General features: G+C 37.0%; 1 protein-coding gene across 5 annotated transcripts in view; it reads left to right on the forward strand.

Moving 5' to 3' along the window:
* The window catches only part of DMXL2 (Dmx like 2), a 151,693-nt gene that overhangs the window by 77,597 nt on the left and 51,464 nt on the right, over window positions 1-22,632 (forward strand). For all 5 annotated transcript variants that reach the window (XM_011282863.4, XM_019832421.3, XM_019832420.3 and 2 more), the window contains 3 exons: window positions 13,493-13,582; window positions 15,719-15,836; window positions 21,326-21,445. In XM_011282863.4, coding sequence (XP_011281165.2) covers window positions 13,493-13,582; window positions 15,719-15,836; window positions 21,326-21,445 — 328 coding nt within the window. The remainder of the gene's footprint in view (window positions 1-13,492; window positions 13,583-15,718; window positions 15,837-21,325; window positions 21,446-22,632) is intronic.

The raw sequence follows: 22,632 nt of genomic DNA on the forward strand, positions 1-22,632 counted from the left end.
TGAGCTCTTTGTTTCATTGATCTCTTTGTTTTGTTTTCATTTTCATTAATTTCTGCCCTTATTTTTATTTTCCTTCCTTACTGCCTTTTTTGGGGGGTGTTCTGGTTTCATTAAATAGGAGCTTAGAGTTTTGTAACTTTTCTTATTTTCTAACATATGCATTTAGTGCTTTAAATTTTCCTCTCAGCACTGCTTTGGCATTCTGATAAGTAGTATTTTTTTTTGTTGTTCATTTCACTATATTTTTAAATTTTCCTTGAGAATTCTTTTTTTAAAGTTTATTTATTTGAGAGAGAGAGAGAGAGAGACCAAGTTGGGGTGGGGCAGAGAGAGAGAGAGAGAGAGAGAGAGAGAGAGAGAGAGAGAGAATCCCAAGCATATTCCACTCTGTCAGTATGAAGCCTGATGTGGGGCTTGAATCCATGAACCATGAGATCATGAGCTGAGGCAAAATCAGGTCACTTAACCAACTGAGCCACTGAGGTGCCCCTCCTTGAGAATTCTTATTTGACCCATGGGTTATTTAAAAGAGTGTTGTTTAGCTGCCCAATAAATACTGGGAAGAGATTTTCCTTTTATCATCCTGTTACTGCCTTCTAGTTTGACTCCATGATGGTAGGAGAACACACTATAATTTCAGTCCTTATACTTTTATTGTAAAGTTTGTTTTATGGCCAGGACACTGTCTGTCTTAGTATGTATTCCGTGGCACTTGAACATATTCCACTATTGTTAAATGGGGTGTTCTACATATGTCAGTTAGATTTTATTCTCATTAATGTTGGTGTTGAGTTCTTGTAGATCTTTGCTAATTTTCTGTCTAGTTCTACCAATTCTTATGAGAAGGGTGTTGAAATTTCCAACCGTAATGGTGAATTTGTCCATTTCTCCTTTTAGTTCTGTTAGTTTTGTGTTTCACATGTTTTGCAACTCTGTTTTGCATATACATTTAGTCTGAAATCAGGGGGTTGGCAGGGCCATGCTCCTTATGAAGGCTCTAGGGGAAGATCCTTTCTTGTTTCTTCCTAACTTCTGGTTGCTTCTACTGATCTTTGGTGTTCTTAGACTTGAAGCTACAATACTCTAGTCTCTGTCTCTGTCTTCACATGCCCTTCTTCTCTCTGGGTGTTTTGTGTGTACTCTCCTTAGTCTAGTATGACCTTATCTTAAAGAGATTAGATCTGCAAACATCCTTTCTCTAAATAAGATGGCATTCTGAGATTCTGTGTAAACATGGATTTTGATGGGATACTATCCAGCCCATTATACTAACCAACATTTTTTCCCTCATAAGTTATATTTACAGTTGCATAGCCAGGAACCTCCAAAGTCTCTTGAGTCATTCTGACTTTCAGAGCCATATATTATGAGGAATTGTGAGATTTTTGCCTTTCTGAATGATAGACTACAGGGCATGCCTTTATTGTTGATCTTAAATTCTTAACATCGTTGCTTCCTGTCGAGTTTCCATTATTTCTGCTGATCTTTTTTGTTTTTTTTTGTAAGTCAGAGCAGCAGTTTTCTCAGTTACTTCCTCTACTGATTGTGAGTTGAAATACAGAAAGAAGTTGTCACATGCTGTCCTCTTCCTCAAATGAGATTTTTAGTAGATGGTGAGTAGAGGCTAGTTTTTTTTTTTTTTTTTCCCTCTAAGAGTCATCTGAAAAGATTTGAATTTTATTCTGGGATTGAGAGATGGATTTAGGGGACACCAAAATTTTTTGGACGGGGAATTAAAGGGGTTAGTTTGCAGGATCGAGTGTAGTTGATAAGGTATTGGAAGTCTATTGAGGTCATCAAAGCCTGTGGTAAAATAAACTTGACCTAGAGTGGTATTTGGCAGATATTGAGAAAAGGTAAAGTAGGGCTTAGTAGTTGCTTGACTATGGATACTAAAGGAAATGACTCTAAGGTTTCAAGTTTGTGATAGTGGATCCACTAGCTTTGGTAAGATACTTGTGAGGTGTTGATGATGACTTAAGTTTGAGATACATTGAGTGTGAAGTGATTGAGCTTTTAGGTAGCAAAATGTAGTTAAGATAATCGTTTTGCAGGTATTTGGAAATAAATTCCTAGTGTTACATGTCAGATACCAGTGTATATTTGGTATTTATTATTACGAAAACAGTACTTGAAATCTTGAGAGCTCTAAAGGCATTAGTAACAATTAATGTCCATAAAAGTGACCCTGAGTCATCAAGAAGGCATTTAAATTGAGAAAACTATTTATGAAGGCAGAGATTTAAAGATTTTATTTTTGATTAATCTCCATACCCAATGTGGAGCTCGAACTTCTAACCCTGAGATCAAGAGTCCCACCATCCACTGACTGAGCTAGCCAGGTGCCCGGAAGGCAGTGATTTAATTAAAGCTAAAAAGAATTTTCCAACCAAAATACTGAAGATAAAGTTGTTCTGGTGCCTGAAAGCATAAACTTTTGAACTTTCTTGCCAAGTGATGCTTGGTCAAGGGAGGTTCGTTCATTCATTCATTCCACAAGTATTTCATGAGTACTTATTAAAGTATTCTATATATTATTCTGTGATTCAGTAATGGGAAGAGAGAAGTGTGGTGTTGAAAGGTAGCTGTTGCTGTTACTAAAAACAAGCCTTTTGTTTACTTACTTAGAGAGTGTGTGTGTGTGTGTGTGTGCATGCACATGCATGTGTGCACATGTGCAGGGAGGGGCAAAGAGTGGGAGAGAGAAAATTGTAAGCAGGTTCTGCACTGTCATGGGGCTTCAACCGGAAACCTTGAGATCATGACCTGAGCCAAAATCAAGACTCCAGATGCTTAACCGATTGAGCCACGCAGGCACCCCGTCATCTCTACTTTAGAGATGAGGACACTGGTGTACAGAGAAATGTAATGACTTGTGCCAGTTCAATTAGCTAGTAGTTGTAGAGCCAGGATTTGAGCCCAGGCAGCTGGGCTCTAGAGACCAACCTCTTTTTTATTATTTATTTTTAAAGTTTATTTATTTTTGAGAGAGAGAGAGAGAGAAAGAAAACGGGAAGGGAGAGGCAGAGAGACAGAAGGAGACACAGAATCCGAAGCCGGTCCAGGCTCTGAGCTGTCAGCACAGAGCCTGACATGGGGCTCGAACTTTGAATGGTGAGATCATGATCTGAGCTGAAGTTGGATGCTTAACTGACTGAGCCAATCAGGCACCCCTAGAGACCAAGCTCTTAACCACTATGCTGTGCTGCCTCTAAAAAGCCATTTGCTTCTACATGTTTGTCAAGTTGTACCCATTGTTTTAATTCTGTAATTTAAATATATAAATTGATGATACGTGAGTATAAAAATTTTGATTTTTTTAATAAAGAAATGTTTTGGAAGTATATTGAAAAATAATTGCTGTTAATTAGGTATGGTGAGACAACTATAAAAGAATCTAGGGGGAATTGTAAAACCAAAAAACTGCACTCATTTCTTTGTAGGTATCTTTCAGTTGTTACTCCAGTTTATAAAGAACTGAAAAAGACATAGCCACGGCCTTACAGGAGGGGTTATGCAAGAAAGACGAAAGACATTTAATTCCTATTAGCAGACGCATGTACTTAAAGGCCCTCACTCTACACCAAAATACCAGTTAGTTCATGTGCATTTATGTTTTAAATAAAACAAAATATCGAAGGTATATATGTATCATTTTAAAATGATTCTCTGGGTTAAGCAACCTTGTTGAGTAATTAGTCATCTCTCTCTCAATTGTATGGGATAAGAAGGCTTATCCTGTGCATGGAAGGAACACTTAATTCAGATGGTGGTGGTTAGGGAAGAGTTTCTAGTGGAGAGGACACCTGACATGAGACTTACTGAAGGTATGAATTGAAAGTGAAGGAGGAATGACCCAGCAATAGCACTGCTAGGAATTTACCCAAGGGATACAGGAGTGCTGTTGCATAGGGGCACATGTACCCCAATGTTTATAGCAGCACTCTCAACAATAACCAAATTATGAAAAGAGCCTAAATGTCCATCAACTGATGAATGGATAAAGAAATTGTGGTTTATATATACCATGGAATACTACTTGGCAGTGAGAAAGAATGAAATATGGTCTTTTGTAGCAACGTGGATGGAACTGGAGAGTGTTATACTAAGTGAAATAAGTCATACAGAGAAAGACAGATACCATATGTTTTCACTCTTATGTGGATCCTGAGAAACTTAACAGAAACCCATGGGGGAGGGGAAGGGGAAAAAAAAGGGAGGAAGGCAAACCATAAGAGACTCTTAAAAACTGAGAACAGTCTGAGGGTTGATGGGGGGTGGGAGGGAGGGGAAAGTGGGTGATGGGCATTGAGGAGGGCACCTGTTGGGATGAGCACTGGGTGTTGTATGGAAACCAGTTTGACAATAAATTTCATATTAAAAAAAAAAGTCAAGGAGGAAAAGAATATTCTAGGTGGAAGGAACAGCCATTAAGAAGAAACAGGTATAATAAGTATAAGAAAATAGAAGAAGTATAAGAAAGTGCATGATAAACTATAAGTATTTTATTATGCCATGCCTATTATAGCCATAGCATTGAATGTAAATGGCTGTCGGAAGTAGATGAGATTGGATAGGAAGGTACAGGCTAGATTGTGGAAAAAATATATTTATTTATGATTACACCCTGCTTTCTTTTTCCTCCCTCCCATTTAATTTACCATATTTACCATTTTTAAGTGTATAGTTCCATAGTGTTAAGTATAGTCATTGTTGTTCAACAGATACTAGAACTGTTCTACAACTCTAGAACTTTGAAGTGTTTTTTCTTCAGCTTTATTGAGGTATAATTGACAAATAAAATTGTAAAATATTTAAAGTGTACATTGTGATGATTTGATAGAAGTTTGTCTTACAATACTGATACTCAGTATTCATTAATCTTTAATTCTTTTTCCTTCTTCTCCCACCAGCCTTTGGTAACCACCTTTCTACTTTCTGTTTCTGTGATGTTCACTACTTTAGGCACTTCATATGAATGGTATAATACAGTATTTGTCCTTTTGTGATTGGCTTATTTTGCTTGGTATAATGTCCCCTGGGTTTATCCACATTGTAGCAAGTGACAAGATCTTTTTAAAGGCTGCATAATATTCCATTGTATGTATATACTTTATTCTTTAACCCGTCATGGACATCTGGATTGCTTCTGTCTCTTTGACTCTTGTGAATAACACTGTGATGAACATAGATATGCAAATATCTCTTCGTGATTCTGCTTTGAATTTTGGGGGGTATATGCCCAGAAGTAGGATTGCTGGATCAGTCAGTAATTCTGTTTTTAATTTTATGAGAACCTCCCTACTGTTTTACATAGTGGTACACCATTTCACATTCCCATAAGCAGTGCACAAGGGTTCCAACTTCTCTGCATCCACTCCCACACTTATTTTCTATTCTTTTGATAGTGGCTGTTCTGATGGGTATGAGGTGATATCTCATTGTGGTTTTGATTTGCATTTCCCTGATGATTAATGATGTTGAGTACTTTTTCTTGTGCTTATTGGCCACTTGTATGTCTGTTCAGGTCTTTTGCCTATTTTGGCTTTTTTGTTGTTGTTGAGTTGTAGAAGTTGTTATGGATCCTGGATGTTAACCCTTTATCAGATGTATGATTTCTACTTAATTCTTTGATTCTGTAGGTTGCCTTTTTACTCTGTTGATTGTTTCCCTTGACAGGCAGAAGTTTTTAAGTGTGTTTTTTATTTTGTTCCCTGTGCTTTTGATGTCATATCCAAGAAATCATTGACAGAACCAATATCCTTTCCCCATGTTATCATGAATTTTAGGATTTTTTTTTCAATTTCTACACAATATGTCAGGAATTCCATTGAATATGTTGACTGGTAGTATGGACATTTCAACAATATTAAGTCTTATAATCCACAGCATGAGATATCTTTCCATTTATTTATATCTTTTATTATTTTTCTTAGGAATGGTCTGTAGTTTTCAGTGTATAAGTTTTTCTTAAGTTTATTTATTTTGAGAGAGCATGAGTGGGGGTGGGGCAGAGAGAGAGAGGGAGAGAGAATCCCAAGCAGGCTCTGTGCTATCAGTGCAGAGCTCAATGTGGGGCTTGAACTCCTGAACCATGAGATCATGACCTGAGCTGAAATTGAGAGTCAGACATTCAACTGACTGAGCCACCCAGGTGCTCCTTCAGTGTATAAGTCTTTCATCTCTTTTTTTCAGTTTCTTCTTAATTTTTTTTATCCTTTTTATCCTTTTTGATGCTCTACTAAATGAGATTGTTAATTCCCTTTTTGGATTTGTCATTGTTAATGTATAGAAACAGACTTGATTTTTTGAATAAAAAAACTTTGCTGAATTCAGTTCTAACAGAACTGTAGAACTTGTAGAACTTGTAGAATTTTTGAGGTTTTCTACAGATCATGTCATTTGCAAACAGATAATTTTATGTCTTTTCTAATTTTTCTGCTTTTTATTTTTTATTTTTTTGTCTAATTGTTCTGGCTAGAACTTCCAGTCTGTGTTGAGTAGTAGTGGTGAAAGTGGGCATTCTTGCTTTGTTCCTGATTTTAGAGAAAAAACTCTCAGTCTCTTCCCATTGAGTATGACCTTATCTTTGGGCTTTTCATATATGTCTTTTATTATATGGAGGTAGTTTCTTTCTGTTCATAGTTTGTTGAATGTTTTTTTCATGAAAGCATGTTGAATTTTTTCACTGTTAAGTCTGTGTCTCTGTGGGAGGAAGGTGGTTAAGACTTCCTTTTCCACTATTTGCTGATGTTACCTTCCCATTATGCCCTGCTTTCTTACAGTCTGTTCTCAACAGAGAAGTCAGAATGGTATTTTTAAAGTGTAATTTGGATCATGTCACTCTTTTAAGCCAGTGTCTACAGTGATCTGTAATACTGTACAGTGTCTGCCTCTTACCTCTTATCCTGCCTTCCTTCATTTCTCTGATACTGTGTTTTTCTACTTTTCCTCTACTTCATGTTGGCTTCAGCCACACCAGTCTCTTTACTGGTCCTGGAACATGGCCAACACTCTCTCATCTCAGTGTCTTTTACTTACTGTTCTCCTTGCCTGGAATATTCTTCACTCAGATAACACATGGTTGTGTTCTTGCCTCCTTTACGTCTTTAGTCAAGGGAGGCCTTCCTGACCACCCCTGTCCACTACTTCCTGTCCACTTTACCACTTTATTTTCCCCTTGGCACTTAGTACTATTTCACAGTTTGTGTACTTTCGTATTTGTGTGCTGTTTGTCTTCTTTCGAATGTAAGATAAGGCAGTGCTGTATTCCCAGTGCCTGATATCTGATAAGCACTCTTTAGATACTTGTTGAGTTGATGAATGAGTTAATGAATATCACACTGAAGAGTTTTATTACCTTGTGAAGACAATGGGAAGCTGTTCTACCAATGTGTACTTCATCAGTGCAGTATATGATACAGGTTTTCTCCATCTTTTTCTTTCTTCTATCAAAATCTTCACTATTTTGAACTGGTATCTAGTTATTTTGATTTGTGCACTTTTTATTATTGCAGAAATTGAATGGTTTTCATATTTTTATTGGCTGTTGTGTTTTGTTTTGAATTGCTTGTTCATGTTCTTTGTGGGATCATAGTATTTAAATTGAGAAGGAAGACCATACTAAGTCGGAGAAGCTACACAAAGATCTTTCTTTTGCATTTTATGGAGAAGAACACATTGGTAAGGGTTGCACTTTTTCAGGGAGAGACAATCAGTACCACTTTGTTTTAGTCTCTATGTCATTCACTCAGAGCCTAGGTGGGAAACAGATGACACACAAAGGTTTAACTGAGGAGAGTTTAATGAAAGAACTCCTTACAGAGCTGAGCACATGGTGATAATAAAGCACTCAGAGTCTGGTAACAGGATGAAGCCATTATTACCCTGTGGTAGTAAAGATGTTCCCAAAGATGTTCACATGCTAATCCCCAGAACCTGCAAATATGTTACCTCACATGGCCAAAGAGACTTTGCAGATGTAAATAAATTAAGGACCTTGAAATGTGGAAATTATCCTGGATTATTTTGGTAGGCCCAGTCTCATGAGTCCTTGAAAGCACGAGAACCTTTCTTGGCTGTGGTCAAAGAGAGATGTGACAAAAGAAGAATGGTCGGAGAGATGATATTACAGGTTTTGGGGAAGGAGAGAGGGGGCCATGAGCCAAAGAATAGGGATAACCTCTAGAAGTTGGAAAAGGCAAGGAAATCGAACTCTCCCCTAGAGCTTCCAGAAAAGAATGCAGCCCTGCTGGCAAGTTGATGTTCAACGAGACTCCTGTCAGACTTCTGGCCTACAGAACTGTAAGATATTACAGTTGTGTTGCTTTAAGCTATGAAGTGTGTGGTAATTTTTTGCAGTGGCAATAGAAAAATGTATCTCTATGCCTGAAGGGATAAGAAGAGCAATAACAGTGTACCAAAGCCTGGTGAGAGCTAACGCTGTGGAAAAGGAGCTGCCTGTTGGGAGAGGTGGCCACACAGGAACACAGCTACTGCCAGAACTGTGGGGGAGCAAAGGGGATAAATGCCCCAACTTCTCTTTCTCTTTTCTCTGCAGTCTCTGACCGGTCCCTCCCATTGACCGAATTCAGCCTGAAGCTGAAGCGGGGTTGGGAACTAGGTGATACAGTCCTGAAGTCAACCTCTTGGAGCACAGAATAAGGCAGACAAGGGTGGAGAATACACCAAGGTTTAGATGCAGATGAAGAATAGCCAGCAAAGATGCCCTTTAGCATCTATTGCTATTCTTTATTTAGATGAAGAAACTTTTATCTCCAGCACCGGGGAAACACAAATTCTGGTTTGGCATTGTATCATTGTGTAATGATGCAATGTGTAATGATGTAATGTACTTACAGTCCTACTTGGGACCTGAATTGATGTTGTCCTACTATCAGTCCTCATCACAGCAGAGAAATCAGGGAAAAAGGAACAACACAAAGGAAAGCTGTCATAACCCCTGCTTCCATAGATAGTCACAGAGCCTAAATTTGAGAATCGCAGTCTCCTCACACCACCAAATTCCACGTTCCCTTACACTTTTGTCAGCACCTTGGGTGTTTGCCTTTTTTTTTTTTTCTTTTTAAACCTGGTGGAGTGGCCCAAATGTTAGCGTTCTCATTTTCATTGAGTAGATACCCATAGTGGAATTACTAGATCATGTGGTTTTAGTGCTGTATTTTAATGCGAAAAAAATCAATGATGAACAGAATGACAAAATTTTTAAATAAAGACAAATCCTACGGTACCATGATGAGCCTCGTTGGAGCCTGGGGAAAAAGGAAGAATGTGCACTCTATAAACGTTTCTGTAATTTTTCAATGGTTAATTTTTCCCAGAACATTAAAGTAGTTGAAAAGTATTGAAAGTTGGAAGTAAGTATAGTGAAATTCACAATATTATTTTAAGTTTAAATATTTTATTTATGCCCCAAACCTTACCTTTCTGGCTTTAACAAAGCAAACACTTCAATAATCTGATCAAAATTTACTTCTTTGCTAATCCAGTTTTCAACTGAGATTTGTCAGATGTAATAAGAGAAAGTAACTTTGGAAGTATGCTTGATGAGTGTAAATGAGAGGTATGAATATAGTTCCTGAACCTGAAAATGAATTTTAAAAAAGGGACAAACTAGACATGTATGGGGGGCACCTAGATGGCTCAGTCAGTTAAGTGACTCTTGATTTCAACTCAGGTCATGATCTTGTGGTTTGTGAATTTGATCCCCACATACAGCTCCATTCTGAGTGGGGAACCTACTTAGGATTCTCTCTTTCCCTCCCACGCTCGTTCTGTCTGTGTCTCTCTTTCAAAATAAACTTTAAAAAAAATGTATGAGTTAACAGATGTGTTATTATTATTGGAAAAAGAGCCTATCAAGTAAAAATTAAGGAGATTGTGGGATTTTTTCTTAGTTTCTGACTGCTGATACAACAAATAACTACCATCAAATCGGTGGTTTTAAAACAATACTTTTATTATCTTACAGTTTTGGAGGTCAGACATCCTAAAACCCAGGTGTTGGCAGGGCCATATTCCCTCTGGAGGTTCTAGAGGAGAATCCTTTTTCTTGCTCTTTCCAGCTTCTAGAGGCCCCTGCATCTCCTGGCTCATGGCTCCTTCCTCCTTTTTAAAGTTAGGAGCGTAGCATCTTCAAATCTCTCTTTCTCTGGCCTTTGCTGCTTCTGTCACATCTTTCTCTGAATCTGACCACACTTCCTCCCTCTCATAAGGACCATTATGGTTATAGTGGGCCCTTCTACCTCTAATTCAAGATCATGTCCTCATCTCCAGATCCTCAATTTAATGACACCTACACAATCTCTTTTGTCATGTAAAGTAACATATTCATGTGTTCTGGGAATTAGGATGTGGACATTTTGGGGGGCCATTATTTTGACCCCCACAGTACAAATTAGTGCAAATACTAATTTCACGTTCAAAATGGAGGTATGAAAATTAACTGAAGTGCTTTAGATCTTGAAGTTTTAACTGGAGAAAAGTTACATTATATAGATAATCTTGTTTACAAAATGCTTGGCTCATATATGTTTTGATAGTTTAAGACTTAGGGAAATTTTGTCTGAAATAGTTTTAAGTGTCATGCAGTGTCCATGATTTATAATATAAAATCAACATTGTTGATTGGATCTTCTAAAACTGACTCACAAATTTTGCTTAGTGCAGTCTTACATTTGGAAATGTACTTGAGAACTTAAAGAAAATAATACTGGTCACAAAGTTGTCCTGCAAAAGAAGTTTCAGTAAGTTGAAGTTAATTAAAAATCATTGAAGATTGTCTCTTGGTCAAGAGACTATCAAATAAGTTGTCTGTTTTGAAAACAAGATAAGCAAAAAGTAGATTTTAAAAAAATTGATAAGTTTGCTGCCATTAAAGCCAGGAAAATAAAATAATATTCTTTTGGGATAAATAAATTTAAATTTAAAATAATGTGAATTTTAATGTACCTACTTTTCAGTAGTTTTCAACCACCTTAATGTTCTAGAAAAAAATTAACCATTTAAAAAATACATAAAAACATGTGTGTGAAGTTTTGCTCTTAGGCTCTAATATGGCTCATCAAGACACTTTTTTTTTTTTTTTTTAAGTAATCTCTACACCTAATGTGGGGCATGAACTCATGACCCCAAGATCAAGAGATGGTTGCACGCTTTTCTGACTGAGCCAGTCAGACACCTCATGACACTATTGAATGCTGTATTTAAAATTTTGATATTTGAGGGGCGCCTGGGTGGTGCAGTCGGTTGAGCGTCTGACTTCAGCCAGGTCACGATCTTGCGGTCCGTGAGTTCGAGCCCCGCGTCAGGCTCTGGGCTGATGGCTCAGAGCCTGGAGCCTATTTCCGATTCTGTGTCTCCCTCTCTCTCTGCCCCTCCCCCGTTCATGCTCTGTCTCTCTCTGTCCCAAAAATAAATAAAAAATGTTGAAAAAAAATTTTGATATTTGATTCATTTTGAATTTTTTTGCATTGATTTTGATTTAAAAATCATTTAAGATATTATTTATCTTGATTATTGAGTTTTTGGCACCCCCTCTTAAATTTTGTATTCAGGGTGAGTATTTTCACTCACTTTATCCTAATTCTGGTTCTATCTTCTGCGTAAAATGGGTTCCTTTGTTGGAGGTGGGGTAGGATCCTGTAGTGTTAAATAAGGCATTTGTTAAGGCCATTAGTTATAGTTCCAGGAGAAGAGTTGTTTGCAGGCAAGGCAAATCCTTAGCTGGAATGGGTATCCCTACCAGGGGATTACAGCCTTGGCTGCATGTCAGAAGCACCTGAGGAGCTTATAAAATGCCTGATGCTCAGATTGTACCCTAGACGAATACATCAATCTGTGTGCGTGGGACCTAAGTATCAATGGTTGTTAAAGTTCCTCAGGTGATTGATTGTGCAGCCAAGGCTGAGAACTGTTGGTTTACATCAGTATTTATTAAACTTCAGCATGTACACAAATCATCTAGAGATTGTACATGAGATTAAAATGCAGATATATTCACTTCAGAGCCTGAGAGTTGCATTTATAAAAAGCTTCTGGATGCTGCTATCGTTGCTGGTCCATTGACCACACTTGAGAAGCAAAGATTCATGGTGTATTAGAGATATTCCCGTGTTTTAACCTCACCACCTGTAGGCATCCAGATTTCAGTGAACAAACCCAGCCGACTGTTAACACCACTTGCAGGTGTCTGAGCTAACACTTTAAATACGGAATCTTGGGTGAAGGTACTTGTAACAATAAATTCAGCCCTACCCAACCACCACGTATCTTGTCCTCCTTGGTCTAATAACCCTAGAATCTGTTCCCATACATGGTTTCTGGAATCCTGCTGACAAGAAAGATCCTACAGCTCCAGAGTATGTGCTGTTTTCCCAGAGCCAATCTTGTATAAATGCCCCTAGGCTAAGCTGGGATCTAACCCCTCTTCGTGGCCTGGAGGTGGTAAGAAGTAATAGAGGTGATTGATACTAAGGAGATTGGGCAGTTCCTTGTGAGGCAACTGCTTCAGGTGAAGTTACTGAAAGGTTTTCATGCAAGAGAAGCCTGATTGGAAAAAGGGAAAAGGGACTGTTTTTTTCAGCACAAGGGTTTTGGAGTTTGGGGGTCCAAAGTTAGGCTTCCTGTGTTAGTTCGAACATCCTCATTTCAAGGCAGAGTCTCACTTCTCAGCCATCGCCCTTACCTTCTAACTGGCAGAATTGTACTTTTATTTTTTTAAGTTTTTAAAAATTTATTTATTTTGAGAGAATAAGCAGGGGAGGGGCAGAAAGGGGGGGGGATGGAGGATCAGAAGCAGGTTCCGTGCTGATAGCAGAGAGCCTGTTGTGGGGCTTGAACTCACAGAGATCATGATCTGAGCCAAAGTCGGACACTGAACCGACTGAGCCATTCAGGTGCTCCTAATTTTTAAAAATATTTATTTATTTATTTCGAGAGAGAGACTGGGAGAGAGCAGGGGAGGAGCAGAGAGAGAGAGGGAGAGGGAGAGTATCCCATGCAGTCTCCATGCCTAGTGTGGGGCCAGACATGGGGCTTGATTCAATGACCCTGGGATCATGACCTGAGTCAAAATCGAGAGTCAGATGCTCAACCTACTGAGCCACCCAGGTGCCCCCAGACTTTAAATGGTATTGCAGATCTGCAAACCATACACATGGGCATTGGGCCAGACCCTCAGCCATGTCCGTCTTGAAGCTTTAAGACAGCAAAATGAGACATGTTGAAAAGAACTAGATGCCTTGAAGTTAAGCACTATTTAGGTAAACACTATAGATTTTTCTAATTGGTTTGTTAATGTTAAACATGAGAATAAGATTGAATATAGAAGTTTGAAATATTTCTTTGAATGTATGAATTGCCATTGCCAGTAAGTGAATATTTAGAGGATCCCTCAATGTCTGAGGTGCTATATCATATTGACAGATTCATGCATTGTTGATCATTAACATTTTGTGTTTTTTGTTTACAGAAACTTATTGGAGAAGTGTTTAATATTGTGAGCCAACAGTCTACTGCTCGACCTGGCTGCATTATTGAACTCGATGCAATAACCAACCAAGTAAAAACATGCTTGTGAATTGGGGATATTAATATACTTCATCCCAGAATGCTTTATTTGCATCTATTTCATTCTCAGAATAATTTTCTTGTTTAGTACTAAATGTAGCCAGTTTCTCTTGATTTCCATAATGAAAATCTAATGATTTAGGAATTACTCTCCAGTTGAATTGTACCTGTAGCCCTATTTCCTATTTAAAGGTCATTTGATTGAGTGAGGGAAACCATGAAGGAAAATACAGTACAGCTGCATAGGAGCTTGGTTAGTGGTTTCTCTTTATATTATTACTTATTTCAGCTCAGTTGATAGTTTCAGCTTCAGAGTGTTGGCCTTGTTAGGCTGAATGTTAGATATTTTATATCCAGTAGAATGCAGATGAAAGTATACATGTACTTTCTAATCACAGTCTTTTGTGTAGTCACTGTTCTTCCCAGCTACTATCTCGGAAAGAGGGAGAACCCTTCTCCCTACAGCCACTTTGTAAATTCCTTTCTAGCCCTTAGGATATTTGTTTCTTCAGGATCATGTTGATGGACTAAGGGATAGAACTAATATATTCATTCTAAATAGGAAAAAAAAAAAGATTTTTTTGGTGAGGAAGTTAGCAATATTTTCAAACAAGGAAATGAGGAATGAGCTAATCATATTTAAAAATAAATATAGTTATGTTGTTATTTTTTCCATGATGCCTTGCGTATTCTGTTGGGGAAAATGTAATAATTTCCAGCAATGAAGAGAAACTATCATGTCAGCTCTTGGCAACAGAAATGTGGCTGCCAGACTCAAATTACTAATGCCTTCAAGGAGGTCCTTAACCTGTGATTTCCTTTTTCTCTCCTCCATAGAGGTATAGGAGAAGAGTGGATTGTCTTCATTCCCATAAAGGTCTTAATTTTTGAAGGACTGGGTGTTAAAGTCATCTCCCACTTTAGCTCCTTCTCTTCGGGGGCCACTCTCACTTAGCATTATGTTTTTTACTTCATACCTGTTCAAGATTTTTTCCCCTCTAGTTGTGGTTATCTTTAACACAATGGCTGGTAAACAGCAAGCACTGATAAATGGCTTAGGCTTATAAATTACAAAGTTTAAAACTCATTCTAGGTGTGGGCCCAATGTGCTGTATGATTTTTATATCCATGAAGACGTCACCCTTCCCTTTTCATTTATTTTTTTTTCCTTTGGGGCGGTTACCTTTTGTTTTTATTATAAATGTGAAGGGAATTTTGGTTTCTATCTGGAGAGACATAAAAATACTATATAACTTTCATAAAAATTCTGTGGGTCAGCCTAATCTTACAGTTCTTTTATTTCTGTGTACTTTGCAAGGAGGTTGATTTCCTTTATTCTGTAAGATTCAGCCCACAAGGAAGATTCATTCCTTCCTTGAAATCTGTGGCGTAGTCATCCAGTTATCTTGACACACTTCCATAATAAGATTTTGTTTGGATTTAGTCTTTCCTTGAATTTCAGCTCACTTTTGTGATTATAAGGAGCCATTTGTGATTATTTTTATCTTTTTTTCTGTATTGTTCAAAACCACATTTAGCATAGCAGTAGCAGCTCACAGTGATGTGTCATCCCTCCTTTTAGAAATCCTAGTTACCTACATGTAGCTACATTAATCCAGAGATGTGTCACTCAGCTGCCTGTTATAGGGCCCCTCATAATTCCCTCTAGACAGACTGGGAATGCTTTGAGGATTTATTTGGGTTCTCAAGTGGAATTAGGAAAACCAAGTGAATCCTGTACCAGTTACCTTATTACATAGTCAGCATAGCCTTCTCCAGCCAGTCACGAGACCTGATATTTTTGAGTTCCCAATTGTATAGATCACTTATGGTTGTGTGTGTGTGTGTGTGTGTGTGTGTGTGTGTGTGTGTGTGTATTCAGAAGCAGATCTGTTCATTTCTTTTGATTATTCAATTCTGCTATGGGCTGTAGCATCTTTTAAAGCAGTTTTCTCTGCCCAGGTGATTTAATGATTTTTTTCCTGTTGCTTTTTCCTTTCTAATTCATTAGTTAATAAAGAATAGAAATTGTTAGATTTATTTCTTATACATTAGTGTTCTTAGGAGATGAGGGGTGGAAGATAGGGAATTTCAATGATAAAACTTCATTTTTTTTTCATATTTGTAGTGTGGCTCAAATACACAGTTGCTTCATGTGTTTCAAGAAGACTTCATTATAGGATACAAACCGCATAAGGAAGATATGGAGAAAAAGGAAACAGAAATATTTTTTCAGCCATCACAAGGTACTTTTAAAAAATAGTCTTGACTTTGATACCTTAATATTAAAAAAAAAATCTCCAAATTTATATTGAGTGTGGATCTTTATATCAAAAGTCATCATTCATAATTTTTAGTAAATAATACCATGTGATTCTGTAAAAATTGCTTGTTTGTGAAGAAGGCATGTGAGTGAAACTTACATTTTTAAAGATAGTTTCATTGATGACCTAGATTTTGCCAAGAAAATGTTAGTTATGAAACCTAGTTTAACTGTTTTAAAAATAATTTTAATTGTTCAATTCTACAAGTAAATTGTTTTGATTGGTAGTAAGTTTCCTGTGGTGTCTTAAGCAAACCATTTAATTTTAGTGTAAGTATTTTTTTTAAATTTTTTAATGTTTATTTATTTTTGAGAGAGAGAAAGACACAGAGTATGAGCAGGGGAGGGGCAGAGAGAGAGGGAGACACAGAATCTGAAGCAGACTCCAGGCTCTCATCTGTCAGCATACAAGCCGATGCAGGGCTCAAACTCACGAATGGTGAGATCACGACCTGAGCCAAATTTGGACCCTTAACCGACTGAGCCACCCAGGAGCCCCTTAGTGTAAATTTTTAAAAGTCCCCAATAAATTGCTAGAGACCACTGATGAATATAGAATATAAGACATTGTTTTGTATGCTATATCAGGAACCTCAGATACACTGGGAATTAAAGGTACCACCTCATAATTTCCCCCTCTGATGTGTTGTATTTGTTTTTGTGTTTTGGAAGAAAGTAGTTTTCCATAAGAGCTTTCAGGAATAGACCCCATATGATGTTTAGTTGAAACTTTATTATTTAGCTTAAAATGTTTCTTTTAAAAGTCAGAACTTTGTAATTATAAAACAGTCATGTTCTCTTTGAATGTAGAACGTATTTGAACATAGAACAAATAGAATGTTTTCTTTTTGAAAGAAGGAAAGACATATTCTACTTTAAGAATGCGTTTTATATGATGAACATTCTTTTAGTTTACAAAAGGTTTCCAGATGTTTTATCTCATTTGGTTATAGATTGTAAGTATCTAAATGGACATATTTAATTTTCTTGGTATAGCTTGTATCACAGAAGTATATATAGATATTTCAGTACAGTATTTCTACCAAATTTATACAGTTAAGTGCCTTTTCTTTAGTGAAAAATAAGAAAGAATGAATTTTTATCTTCTATGAGGCTTACCTTAAACATATCTTCACTGCTTACTAGTAATTTTTTTCCTTTTATGTATTTTGCTTTTTATTTGAATACTTTTCTTCTTGATAAAGTTATTAGTTGTCACATTGTTTTATTTCACTGTCACTAGGGCATAAAATTACTGCTTTATAGATTTAAAACGTGCTTTTCCATAGTATTTCACCTTTACAAAGATTTAAACTCTTTTATATGCTTTCCAACAGACCTAGGTACTGTTTATCGTTCTACTTCTAACAAGAAATTCATGCCAGTCTACTAGAAAATGCTTATAGAAAGTATTTTATTATAATATTTTTAATTGAAAGACTTAAATTTAAAAATATTTTATTTCCCTCTTTTGACATTTCTTTATGTCATTGCAAAATTATGCCAAAGGATTTCCCAATGCCTTTCTTGGTTTTCCTTTAGATGTTGTACGAAATTTCTTTGACATTCTTCTTGATTTGGAAGCTATTTTCTTAAAAGACTTAATAGGTAGACTTTCTTTTTTTTCCTGCCCCTACCTTATTTTGTACTTTCTAAGTTTTAATTAAAATTTAATTTCTTTTAATTAAGAAAAATGCCTATTACAGACAAAAGTAGAGTGCATAGTCTAAAGATTTTAAGATTTTGTTGCACTTGCTTTACCTATCTTATTTTCTTTTCCTTTGTTCCTGAATATTTTATTTTATTGTATTTTTATAAGTTTTATTTATTTGTTTTGAGAGAGAGAGAGAGAGAGAGAGCGAGCGCGCACACAAGCAGAGGAGGGGTAGGGAGAGATGGAGAGAGAGGATCCCTAGAAGGCTCCCTGCTGTGAGTGCAGAGCCCAATGGGGCTTGAACTCAAAACCATGAGATCATGACCTGAGCCGAAATCAAGAGTTGGATACTTGGACTGAGCCACCCAGGTGCCCCTTGAAACATTTTAAAACAAACCTAGTCATCATATTGTTTCACTCCTGTGTACTTCCATATGCATTTCTAAAAATGACCTTCTTACATGAGTGCTTTTATCACATTGATAAATAACAAAATTCCTCAGAATTGTGTAATACCTAGCCCATGTTAACTTGATTCAGTTGTCTCAAAAATGTCAAAATTTATTTTTTAATTTGTTTGGATCTGTATCCAAATAAAGTTCACACATTGTATTTCATTTTTGAGAGTCTTTTAAACTAACGTGACCCCCCCTCCCCATTTATACTCTCATTATGCTACTTGATGTAGAGAAAGTTATTTTATAGCAATTTCTCTAAGTAGTTACTTGCGGTGTCATTCAAACTTTCTCCTGTAAAGTACAAATTACCTCTGTAGATTTTATTAGATCCAGGTTCAACTTCCTAGGTGAAGCTGTGTCCTTTATAGAAGGACATAAGAAAGAACATCACTTAGGATGTCTCATTTTTAGTGATGCTAAGATGCAGAAGATTCATATGATAGGTGATTCCAGTGTAATATTTGCCAGCAATCTGCTATATCATGGTTTCTTTTTCTTTTTTTTTAATTTCTTTTTACATTTATTTATTTTTGAGAGACAAAGTGAGACAGAGCACAAGTGGGGGAGGGTAGAGACAGAAGGAGACACAGAATCCTAAGCAGGCTCCAGGCTCTGAGCAAGCACTCAGCACAGAGCCTGACATGGGGCTCGAACCCACGAACTGCGAGATCATGACCTAAGTCGAAGTCGGTCACCCAACCGACTGAGCCACCCAGGTGTCCCTCTTTTTCTTTTTAAAAAAATGTATATTTATTTATTTTGAGAGAGAGTGCCTGAACAAGCAGGGGAGGGGCAGGCAGCGAGAGAAGGAGAAGTCTCCCAAGCATGCACTGTGCTCTCAATGCAGAGCCCAGTGCAGGGCTCAATCCCATGAACTGTGAGATCATGTCCTGAGCCAAAAGCAAAAGTTGGACTTTCAGCCAACTGAGCCACCCAGACATCCTGTCTACTATATCATGGTTTCTTCCATGAGTGTTTTTTACTCCATTATTTCATTAAGGATTGCAAAGTTATGTTTTCCTAATCTTATCAGTTTTCATTTATTATCTGGAAAGTATTTGTAAAGAAAAGCTTTCCCTTATCAACTGAAGCTATTTGGTTACTTTGAAATACAGAGTTATTTTTAGGAAATGTATGGTAAGTATTTAGCTTCTTCCCTTTAATTGGCAATTTCAGAGGAAGGAGTTTGTGCCCAAGTTATCAGCAGGTATTACTGATGAATATGATGTTGTTTGGTTCAAGTTGGTCCAAGTTTGTCCTGAGTCCTTTTGACACAATCTCATTGTTCTTGCTAGTTTACTTTCTTTCAGGCACCATAAGTCATCCTAAGCTCAGGTTACAGATATCCTTTGCAAAAATGGAGTCATCCCTCCAAACTGTTCTTTTTAATGAGGTGTGGTATTTAGAGACCACAATTAGAGCTCTAGCAGTGCTCGTTGAGTTGTCATTGAATGTCAATGAGTTGTCATTATGGATTTTCTTTCTTTCTTTTTAATTTTATTTGAGAGAGAGAGAGAGAGAGAGAGAGAGAGAGAGAGAGAGAGAGAGAGAGAGAAAGAGAAAGGGAGAGAATCTTAGCCAGGCTCTATGCTTAGTGTGAAGCCTGACACAGGGCTCTGTCCCACAACCCTGGGATCATGACCTGAGCTAAAATCAAGAGTCAGATGCTCAACTGACTGAGCCACCCAGGCGCCCTGGGTTTTCATTTTTAAAGACAGTTTTTGCTCAATATCACTCATAAGCAAGGAAATGCAAATCAAAACCATAATATCACCTCACACCTGTCAAAATGGCTAATATCTAAAATACAAGAAATAACAAGTGTTGGCAAGGTTGTGGAGGAAAAGGAACCCTCATGCATTGTTAGTGGGGATGTAAACTGGCAGAGCCACTGTGGAAAAAGTATGAAAGTTCCTCAAAAAATTAAAAACAGAGCTAGCCTATGATGCAATAATCATACTACTGAGTATTTACAGAAAGAATATGAAAACACTGATTCAAAAGGATATATGCACCCCTATGTTTATCACAGCATTATTTACAATAGCCAAAATATGGAAGCAACCCAGATGTCCATTGATAGATGAGTGGATAAAGAGGATGTGGTATGTGTATGTATGTATATACACACATACATACACACATACGTACACACACACACAATAGAATATTTTTCAATCATGAAAAAGAATGAAATCTTGCTATTTCCAGCAATATGGTTGGCACTAGGGAGTATGGTGCTAAGTGAAATAAGCCAGTGAGAGAAAGACAAATAACATGTGATTTCACTCATAACTGGAATTTAAGAAACAAACTAACAAAGGGAAAAAAAGAGACAAACCAAAAAACAAACTCTTATCTATAGAAAATAGATGGTTACTAGAGAGGAGGTAGGTGGGAGGATTGGTGAAATAGGTAAAAGGATTAATAGTATGCTTATTTTGATAAGCACGGAGTATATGTAGCGTTGTTGAATCAGTATATTGTACGCCTGAAACTAATGTAATATTATATGTTAACTACATAGAAGAAAAAATATAAAAAGTTTTTGTTCTGTGTAGATCTCATTTTCGTATATGAAAAATAAAATTGTCAACAGGGAAAATTACTTCCGCAATGCCTTATCATAAAAAAATGCATGAAATTTCTAAACAGTCTTTTCTATATCACCACTACTGCCCCTCCTCGTGACTTTTAATTTTTTTAATGCTATTTTCATATAGGAAAATCAAGATAAATGTTACTTCAGTTTTCCAAATAAGGAGTTAATGCCCCAGTTACTGTGAGGGGCATTGAGTGAAGCTGACTATGCTCTTGCATACTCTCTTCCTTTTTGCTCTATGTCTTTCTTCTTTTTTCTCTCTCCTTCCCTCCCTCTCTCTGCCTCCCTCTCTCCCCCCGTTTCTCTTCCTTCCATTCCTTTTGTTTTTTCTTGTCCTTCCTTTCCTTTTTCTCTTATGTGCCCTTTCTTTCTCTTTTGGTATTTTTATAAACTCATGGTTTTCTCTATAGTCAATATGTTCTAATAAATTACATTCACTTATTCTTTGATGCTCAAATTGTCCATCTTTGACCAATAGGTATACCTTCATATTGGCTTTTGTGTACTTTTGACATAGCCTCATTAGTCTTTGACAGCTACCTAACTTTTGACATAAAAATGAAATATAATTACTCCTAAATATCCATTCTGCCATCTTCTTCCTAACTTGTATATATATCAAGAGATGTTTTTAAAAAGTATCTTTCTTTTAACCCAATAGAAAAATAACTTAAATAAACTTTTCCTTTGAACAATAGGGTATCGTCCACCACCGTTTTCAGAAAAGTTCTTTCTAGTAGTAATTGAAAAGGACAGCAATAATTACTCTATTCTCCATATGTGGCACCTTCATCTTAAATCTGTACAGGCATGTTTAGGTAAGTAATTGTATTATAATTGTATGCAGAGATGATATGAAGTGAATTCATTTTACTGAATGTTTTAGGTTGATCAATTCTTTAAAATGAAGATCCAGTGAGCTATAAATTGAGTTGCTGGATTGAAGTATGGATATGCCAAGATTTTAATTACGAGATCATACATAATTGATGAAACAGGTTAATATAAAAACAAACCAGTCATGGGTGTGTTAGACATCTATTTAAAAAGTTTGATCAATTTATTTTTTTCAGTTAATATTTATTGAATTGTTCTAGGTACTGTTCTAGATACTGTTTCTGTAAATCTGTTTTTACCAAAGAATTAATATTGTGCTTTTCTGTGGATTAATACACACTGCACACACAGTATACATTAGCTTTAGCATCACTCTGAGAAGCAGATTTTCTATTTATAAAAACACGATGGAACATCTGAAGCTCATAAGTAGAACTGTGTAGAATGTTAAGAAATCCAGCAATACATTATTTTAGCCATGGTTTTGCTGTACACATTCATGTTAATTTCATAGCATATTAGAAAATCTGTAGTATGAAACAAAGAAATTGATCATGGATCTTTCTTTTACAACAAACTTTTATTTTTTTTTTAAATCTTTTTTTTTTCAACGTCTATTTATTTTTGGGACAGAGAGAGACAGAGCATGAACGGGGGAGGGGCAGAGAGAGAGGGAGACACAGAATCGGAAACAGGCTCCAGGCTCTGAGCCATCAGCCCAGAGCCTGATGCGGGGCTCGAACTCCCGGACCGCGAGATCGTGACCTGGCTGAAGTCAGATGCTTAACTGACTGCGCCACCCAGGCACCCCAAACTTACTTTTTGAGAGATCATTGTTAAAATGAACTGCACAGATAGCCATACCAAACTGTAGCTGCTTTAAATTGGTTAACTCAGAATACTTAAGAGTTTTTTTTTTTAATTTTTTTTTAACGTTTATTTATTTTTGAGACAGAGAGAGACAGAGCATGAACGGGGGAGGGGCAGAGAGAGAGGGAGACACAGTATCGGAAGCAGGCTCCAGGCTCTGAGCCGTCAGCCCAGAGCCCGACGCGGGGCTCGAACTCACAGACTGCGAGATTGTGACCTGAGCCAAAGTCGGACACTTAACCGACTGAGCCACCCAGGCGCCCCTGGAATACTTAAGAGTTTTCAAAAGATTTTATTT

Source organism: Felis catus, chromosome B3 (genome assembly GCF_018350175.1).
Source record: "Felis catus isolate Fca126 chromosome B3, F.catus_Fca126_mat1.0, whole genome shotgun sequence".
NCBI classification, from domain to species: Eukaryota; Metazoa; Chordata; class Mammalia; order Carnivora; family Felidae; genus Felis; species Felis catus.